Here is an 8,744-nt window from a genome sequence, read left to right as displayed (position 1 = left end):
GGTCGTCCAGCAGGAGAGACACGCCCACTCCTGCTCAGGACCGCACTACACACCTGCCCTGCTCACAATCACCTGATTATTAACTCAACATACCTTTTCCTTGTTTTCCCCTTTTATTTAATCCCACAGGTACCTGAAATCAGTGCTGCGCATTAGCGTACTAAAGAGCAACTATTGAGCGCCACCAAAACGCTGACTTCTCCTTGCATTTACTTTTCCTTTGGACAATAAATACCACCTCACTGAAACCTTGCCTCTCGCTTCTTCTGTGCTATCCACGTCACACTGGGAGGCTAGCTTTCTCGCACTATCCCAAGTCATATTTGTGTTCTAATGTTTGGCAAGTGTTTGTCATGTTCTGACCATAAAGAATAAGGCTTCTTCATAAAAACCATAAAGAATAAGGCTTCTTCATAAAGACCATAAAGAATAAGGCTTCTTCAACTTTCAATCAGGAACAAAAAATAAGCCTATACATTTAAAAGATATAATGCTTTGACATTTATCATGCTAATTATTGATGTTAGACTGATAAGAAAAATTATATTGTGATGACATTTTTGACTATATTGCCTAGCACTAGTTTCAGGGGATCAGCACTAGTATCATGGATTTCACTGTCATAATTCACTTTCATCCAAAACGATGGTAAGGAGTAGGTATATTCTCTGACACACAGCCCTGAAATAGTTGATGTTATAGCAGTAAGTAGCATAAGACTCTGGATTCTTTGTGGTATTCACAATAATAATTACTCTGTGTTGCTGCAGTTATCAACATGTACCAAGTGGTTACTTGGTCAGAGGCATTAGCTACATAACATCACTGGTAGTCTATGGCAGATAAAAGGGATACTCATGAGTGTACCACTTTTGTTTTCTATCTAGGTTTTTCATGGGACAGGCCAAGATTATGCAAACATCATCACTGATGGGTCCTCAGATGAAGACAAGGTAGAAGTAACATTACTGTGAAATGTCAAGAATAGTGCTTTTGGACAATATAAGATCAGACTCTGATCAGACAATTATAGTTGGCTAATACCTAAATCCATATTGTTGACTTTTTACTAGACTGTCCAGGTTATAGGCCACCATCAACAATAACGAGTCTTCAGATGATGACAAGGTACATGCTAATATCTCGGTGGTGTCAAATAAATTATACTCATATTAATACTTATCTTTCCAGGATAGAATAAAGGTTTTTCCAAAAAGGCTTTTGCTATAATATGAAAACCTGAGGCATTTAGCTATAGATGTAAACATCTTATTTACACATGTTCCTGATGGCCCAAGTGCCACAGAGCAAGAAGCAGGAAGCACAGATGTCTCTCGACGAAGACAGACATTTATTAAGCATGAGACACAAAAGATAACAAACGGCACTCACACAGGACAAATTAATGAAAACAAGGTACAAATATTAATAAGTATTAATGGTTGTGGTATCACTTGCATGATACTGATATTTTTTATTTGCCCTGAGGCAAGTCATTTCCTCAAACTATTGTATTTTTGTGAAAACATTAAATTTTACTGAGGATAACTTTTTTTTTTAAGTGACCATTCCACTGTAACAGATGCATTTACCATTGCCTAAATCTTTTCTTGTTTTTTTGTCGGCAAAGTTTAAATGAGGAGCCAACATGATGATTATAGATGATGAATGTTCAGATGGTGAAAGGTAAGTGTTGCTATACTACTATTGTGTGGACATGAATGCACAGTGATTAGTCAGTTTGCAAAAGTTTATATTCATAAAAGCAATAAATAATTTAGAAGTTGTATATTTATTTTGTGTACACTTGTATACAAGGTGGAGCCAAATCAAGAATACAGTATTCGGCAAAGCACAATAGTGGTTTTTACGAATATCTATTTCATATTTAACTTGTTTTATACAATTGCCTTTACTCCAGATTCTGTACCATTACTGCTATTTAGACACTCGCTATTTAAAGCTTCACCATGAACTGCTTTAATTTGGTAGTCTCTCCCTGAAAATTACTTCAGTAAGGATAAAAACGCTGATACATTAGTGCTGAAAATAAAGCAACGTGGTATTCTAACTGAGTAAAAGAATAAACCAGACTCACAATAGCGCGTGTCTTTTCACTGCTTTCCTTCTTTACTCTTTCTACCGCATACAGTCTTTTGTTATAGCACCACCAAGTGGGCATAAAGCAGATCAGACAATATGCAATATTTTCCTCTAGTTTTAAGAGAAATGGGTATGAGAATAGAATAAAATATCCCATTTGTTGTTTTCTTATTCTCGTCACAGCACTGAAAATGTACTCCACTATATAACATTTTATGGGGAAGACACACAAGAGTACATTGAAAATAATTTCCCCTTCTAACATTAGCAGGTACTCCATGTAATATTAACCAGCATCAAAGGGTTAAAAGAAATTCGAAGGAAACAAATTTTGCAGTTGAACATCAGCATATAGGGTGACGTGCCTGTTGTAGCATGTGAGGTGGCTTCAAAAACAAGTAGGAAATCCTGCACAAACTTCAAGGTTTTTTCTCCAGATTAGCAGAGAGCATTGTCTCCTCAACAATTCCACTGTTCTACTGCTTCATTGCTTGCAGATAATGAAGCTCACCTGTGTACTATTAAGGTTATTGCAAAGTGACATTCATATCTGGCTGAGTCAAATGGCCCTACAATATCAATCCCCACATTTTGCCATGGGCCATCAGGTAAAGTAACAGGCCAGAGTGGTGATACTTGAACCTCTGTGCTTTTCTCATTCATCTGACATGCAACATATGACATGAATTTTTTTTCCTTAACAGAGCTATCCATTCCTGGCCACCAATACTGGTCTCAGTCTCTGCTTGGTGCAAACAGCACCCAGTCAGTTTTGTGTGCCAAGGCCACGAACATTTTCCTGAGTAGGGACCAACAGCCGATAGGAGCCCTGGAACATTAGCTAATTTCGGACAGTTTGTGTCTGACTGAGAAGTATGAGCTAATTTCTATACTTAAGACATTTGCTAATATAAGCCAACCTGTCTTGATTTTCTTTTTTAATGCACTTAATGCTTGGGGCACATTGCACATTCTTACTCAAATTCATCCAAGGAGAAGGCCTTCAATTCAGTGTCCAGCAAGGTACCTAGTTCCATGTTATATGCTCTGTGTTTTCCTCTAATGGCAGTTGTTAGTGAGAAATGATTATGCCTACCTGCCTGGTATAGACGTATACCTTTTACCGGTGTCTTCAATACACACCAAAGCTTAATGGAGTTTTTGGCCTTATCAACATTTTCTACTTTTATAAACTGATATTGGGGCTACTAAATTACAATTTTTCAAAGAATGCAAAAATAAGACGTACATAAATGTGTCCCTACTAAATTCTTGGCCATGAAAATTGCATCACATATTATGAATTCAGTCCAATTTTCTCTAAAATAAAGCTAAATTGGGAAAGAAATCGGATATAGACCTTCATTGGACAGTGCAGAGTAAAATGCCAGAGCACATCACGTTTTTCTTTTGCTGTGGAAATGAGTCACACAAGAACTTTGCACAGTGGATTTCCTAAAAGTAGCTAGCTGGTAATTACATTCTTAGTATAAAGTAGCTAGCTAATGTTACATTCTTGATCTGCATCTTGCTAAACTAATGTTAGTGTTGTCCATCTGCAATTTCTGACACGGAGACAGCTTTGTCAAAACGCAAGTAGTTTCATCACAGTGACAAAGAACAAAGCATAACACTGTGTACTGATGTTCAATAAGCAATTAATATAGACAATTAGCTCATCATAATAGACTAGCCTATCAAGGCCAAGCTATTATCCTAGCAATAAAGTCAAGTGTTATTTAATAAATGCTCTTCAATGTAGAATTAATCTTCTAAAATTTGTGAAATCTGAAAATTTGTGAAATCATTTTTGAGAAACATAGTCCATGAATTTAGTAGGGCCCTACACATAAATACGCATGTATTTATAAACTCACCACCTATTTTATGAACATTACATGTTCATAAATTTATAAACATAAACCTTTATTAGAAACACTTTGTAGGTTAGTGTTATGGATAAGGTTAAAGATTCTAGCCTCTTTTTTGTCATGCACAATTTATGTTTACCATGCACCATGTCTTCATCTATTGCCAGTATATGACAGATTTTTGAATGGAAGACCACTCACATCCCAGCTGTGACCCTGATACATATTCAAACTTCAATAACACTGCTATGCCCAATAACTTTATACTAGCTATAAATCCACATCCAAAATCCTTACCATGTCAGTGTTATAAGCTATATTGAGAATAGTCTATTACACAAAATATTTGGTCCGTAGTGTTCCTGCTTTATTAAATGCTTCTAATAAAGTGGGTGGTGATTATACAAGGCTACGTAAATGTGAGTGAATTGTGTTTCCACATTTCTGGATAGAGTTTCATACTCAGAATACCTAGGATAGAAAGTAAGACAGCCCAGGACATTTTGAGATTCTCATACAACAGTAGAGTTGTAAAGTTGATCAAATCATAAATAACCTTGTAACTAAAGCTGGATTTGTGCTCATTGTTTTTCACACATCAAAACTGAGTAGACTAAACGGAAAACACCATTTTACAGTAATTACATAGGCTCAATCGTTTTGAAAAGGTTCATTCCACAAACAAATTCCTGTTAATAATGTTGACATTAGTGAATTTGTTGATGACTATATTACTGTACTACAGCGTGTATGTTGTCTTCTTAAGTAATAGATCTCTGAAAGCTTGTCTATCAGATTATGGATTTTGCCATAGTTCCACACATACTACATGTCTTGCCACCTTGAATTAAATACAGTAACAGTTCATAAAAATTCACAATACAATCATGTTACAATTAAATTACAAACAAGTGACCTAAAATTTCAATCAAGAGAATGTGAGCTTATGAAGGGGAAGTGTCCTTTGTTTAAGATAGTAAAGCAGATAATCCACTCAGATGAAGCATAGAGCTGTCATTCTGTAGCTCATACAGTCACACAGCATTCCACAGCAATGACCCATGTTTCCCTTCAAACGAAATCACACTTCAACGTCATACATCACATTCTATCTTAAGGTTACGTAACACAACTCACCCGCTTACGCAAAATTAAGAACTTTCCCCTTAGGACATACATAATTTTATATTCATTAGTGATTACTCATCCATCCACTCACAGGCTTTTATAGTCTTAATTCATAATACACAGTTTATAGCTTCATAACACACAGTAAGTTGCTATTTTAAAATGATTATGAATTTAATGGAGCTGAGTATCATGACACACATTCTCATAAGCACTGACGTAAGATCCTAAATCATAATATCATTCCCTTATCACAATGGTCAAAAACATCAGGCCACAATCACAATTATTGACAATTACAGCGGTCTGAAATGATGTCAGGGATAAATTACTTTCCATCAAGTTCTTGCCAAGCCTGTTCATATGCCCCTGTGAACAATCCAGCTGTACAAGGCAATTCTGTTTTGACCTTTCAGCAGTGCGGAAGGCAAATGATTTACATTTGAGTCCCCCACAGGCCTTCAAGGAGTCAGAACGTACAAGACATGGTACTGGGATAGCACCACATAACTGGAATTTTCTGCATCTACTCCTTTACAAGAAAATGAGCCACATTGATTTATTCTTTCCACTGTTTGAAGCAAGCAATATATTTTTAATTTAATATTTTTTTTTTTGCCTTATCCTACTTTAGCTTGTGCATTGTACTACTAGTATTTAGAAAGCATAGCATGTATTTTTCCAAGTATAACAATGTATGAAGAAAATTACAATCATTGTATGTATACGGTATGAACAGTACTCTTGAGGAATGAAGAAGTGGACCACTCACACTACATGTCTCTCCCGCTCAGTCCCACAGAAGTGGACCATTCACACTACATGTCTATCCCGCTCACTCCCTCTTTTGGCACTGGTATTGGCATTCCGAGCTGTGGAGCTGGGCTTGGTCTTTCCCACTGGAGGCACAGAGGTTAACTTGGAGGCTCCTACAGGCTCAACAATTGTGTTGATCACTGGAGAATTTCATAATAAATAAAAAAAATTGATATCTGTAAAAGTCTGTCAGCATTAATTAAAAATAAATCTAATTTATAAATACATATAACTCACCCTCTAGCTGTCTCTGCACTCTTCTCAGTTCTTGAAGAATAGAGGAGATTTCCTGTTACACAGAAATGGTTACTTACACAAATTTAAATAGGCATATTTCAAATTCCATTTTGATTGTGATCATTAACGCCAGTGGTTTTAAACCAAATGGCCCTTACTTTGTTTGAGGTTTTAATGATAGGAACTTCATTTTCAGCATTGATCTTTGCTTCAGTCTCCTCCCACACCGCTGTCTTGTTGTGAAACAAAGCCCTGTAGACAGAAAAGCAAACAAAAACATAACACTAAAGGTGAGGATTCAACAAAACAAATACAACAAAAAAGACAAGCTGTGTAAATTATTGCATATTGTCTTAATGCCATATTTTTACACTTAATGTACAAAGAGTGAGCATTTGTAATTTGAAATTATTTTGTTTTAATAATGGTGGTGGAAATGGAATGACATAAGCAGTGTAAGGTAGGAAATGTGAAGATAGGTGAGGTAGATAATTACTTCATTTTCTCAGCCAGCTGCTCTGTGTTTTCTCTGATTGCCTGAGACAGCTGAGAAACAGGGTTGAGCATTAGGTTGTCCAACAGGACCTGGATACAGAAGGTGAAGTCACAAAAAAGTTAATTTGCATTTTATTTGGACAAAATAACTCGTAGGCAATCAGTAGATCAGTTAGATAGTCTTCATAGTGCATATTAAATAAAATGGGCTATTATAGAATCCATTTTTAAAATGGGAAAAAGATTCAGTTAATGTGAATGAATTTGACCTCTTCACGGGTCCAGGTACGCCGTTTGGAGTCATTCATATTTGAGTCAACTGGACTGGTGGAGCCTGGAGGAACTTTCTGGTAGTTCAGACTTGCCTCAGGTATGTGATGCACCAGCTGCTAGAGAATCAGTGACATTAAAAACAACATCTATGACTTAGAAAATCATCTCTGATTCTTTCAGACTGTTGTGAACTCATCCCTTCACTGGTTCTGAATCCAATGTAAAAGGGGCTTTCTGCTCACAAATATTAAAGCTTTTGAACATTTTTGTTGTCAAAAAAGTGCCAAATACAGCAAAAAAACAGCTCTCTAAAACTTGCACACATACACTATACCTATGAATATTTGAAGATTAAATGAGTAAAATGGTCCACAGTAATTTCTGAAGCATTATACTTAAATTTTGGAAGTTAAGTCATTTAGAAAAGCAGATTACACATGGATTTAAAGTACAGATTGGTTCATTAATAGCATTTATTAATAACAAAACAAATATTCAATTAACTAAATAATACGTCCAACTACAAATACTGCAAATAACATATGGATAATGCACAGTACTACCTGAAGGTTACTGGATAATTCTAACTATTTTGTAAGTTTATTCAATGATCTCTTTAAATGAAACAACTGTGCAAATTATAATAGTGCAAATATTTTGTGCAGTGTCAGGTGTCATGGGAGAATGGGTTTGTGTTGGAACTTATTTAGCTAACAAGTACAAAAAGCTTTTATTTTCCATTGAAATAGCACAGTATCTTTAGCTATCACAATGTGATGGCACTGTTTATTTCTTTATGGCACCAGAAGACCAAATCATATGGTGTCACGCTTTCAAAGTTTGGATTGTTGTTTTACATGTGTGTCCATGCTAGTTCTAATTGTAATATGTGTAAATTTTGCTGAAGTCTCATACAATTATTTGTGGTTGTACATAAACTCTCTGGGCCACAACCATCATCTTTGCATTTTTTTTTTACTAGCTTTTCATTTTATTTTACACTGATACTATTTTTAACTGCAGAACAACTGGACACAATCTAAGCTAATTTGCACATAACATTCATACACCTCTGTCATACAATGTAAAACATTTACAATAAACTGAAGAAAAAAAAAACACAAAGGGGAAATATTTTTTATAGATTTCGTATCACACAAATAATAAGAGTGGAATTTTATGAAACACAGTTTATAGACAATGCCTACACTGCAAAAAAAATACCTTATGTGGCCTGTAATGATTTGTCTGTGATGGGCACAGAGGCACACTTCATTGTCTTCACAGGTAGAGCACAAGAGTTCAGAGAACCCCCACAAAGTGTAGCAATGAGAGTCTCAATGAATTGAATTTGACACACGTATTGAATCTGCTTTGGTTCTTTTGCTTTGTTGTAGTGTCTTTCTTTTTTTATGGGACGTTTGAGGTAGAGTGTGGACAGAGGCAATTGGTAGCCGGCAGGAGGAGCAGTCTGTAAAAGGATCACAAGGAGAGGAAGAAGTGTGGTTTCAAGATTGTTACTGGTTCTACCAGCAGCCCAAGCTTTGTGTGACTATGCCTTGTTTGGTTATACTTTGTTTTTTCCCAGTTTGTGTTAGTGAAGGAGTTAAGTTAGTTATTCTCTTTTCTTTTCTTAGGCAAGTTATTTTCACGTGATTATTAGCTGTTTTATTATATTATTTATATATTATTTTCATTTAGACTGAAGATAAATAAACTATGCTACTATTTTAATGCTGATTGTATGTGAAGTAGGGGAATGGGGAGAACCCAGAGGTTTCTTTTACACATGTTATAACTTTTTCTAGACTGAGTTGTAAC

The 8,744-nt window shown here is 35.7% G+C and overlaps 1 protein-coding gene across 3 annotated transcripts in view; it reads right to left on the bottom strand.

The window, feature by feature from the left end:
• Positions 1 to 1,334: 1,334 nt before the first annotated feature.
• si:ch73-212j7.1 (centrosomal protein of 170 kDa protein B) overlaps positions 1,335 to 8,744 on the bottom strand; it is a 31,315-nt gene continuing 23,905 nt past the window's right edge. The window contains exons 15-19 of one of the 3 annotated variants that reach the window (XM_027005276.2): positions 6,920 to 7,039; positions 6,652 to 6,740; positions 6,314 to 6,407; positions 6,156 to 6,207; positions 1,335 to 6,058 (exon numbers count right to left, since the gene is read on the bottom strand). In XM_027005276.2, the coding sequence (XP_026861077.2) occupies positions 5,916 to 6,058; positions 6,156 to 6,207; positions 6,314 to 6,407; positions 6,652 to 6,740; positions 6,920 to 7,039 (498 nt within the window). In that variant the 3' untranslated portion in view covers positions 1,335 to 5,915. The remainder of the gene's footprint in view (positions 6,059 to 6,155; positions 6,208 to 6,313; positions 6,408 to 6,651; positions 6,741 to 6,919; positions 7,040 to 8,744) is intronic. The other 2 variants (XM_027005294.2, XM_027005285.2) reach the window with 2 other exon arrangements.

This window comes from Electrophorus electricus, chromosome 3 (assembly GCF_013358815.1).
Source record: "Electrophorus electricus isolate fEleEle1 chromosome 3, fEleEle1.pri, whole genome shotgun sequence".
Taxonomy (NCBI): Eukaryota; Metazoa; Chordata; class Actinopteri; order Gymnotiformes; family Gymnotidae; genus Electrophorus; species Electrophorus electricus.
The sequence above is the reverse complement of the archived record's forward strand: the minus strand, read 5'-3'. Positions and strand labels throughout refer to the sequence as shown.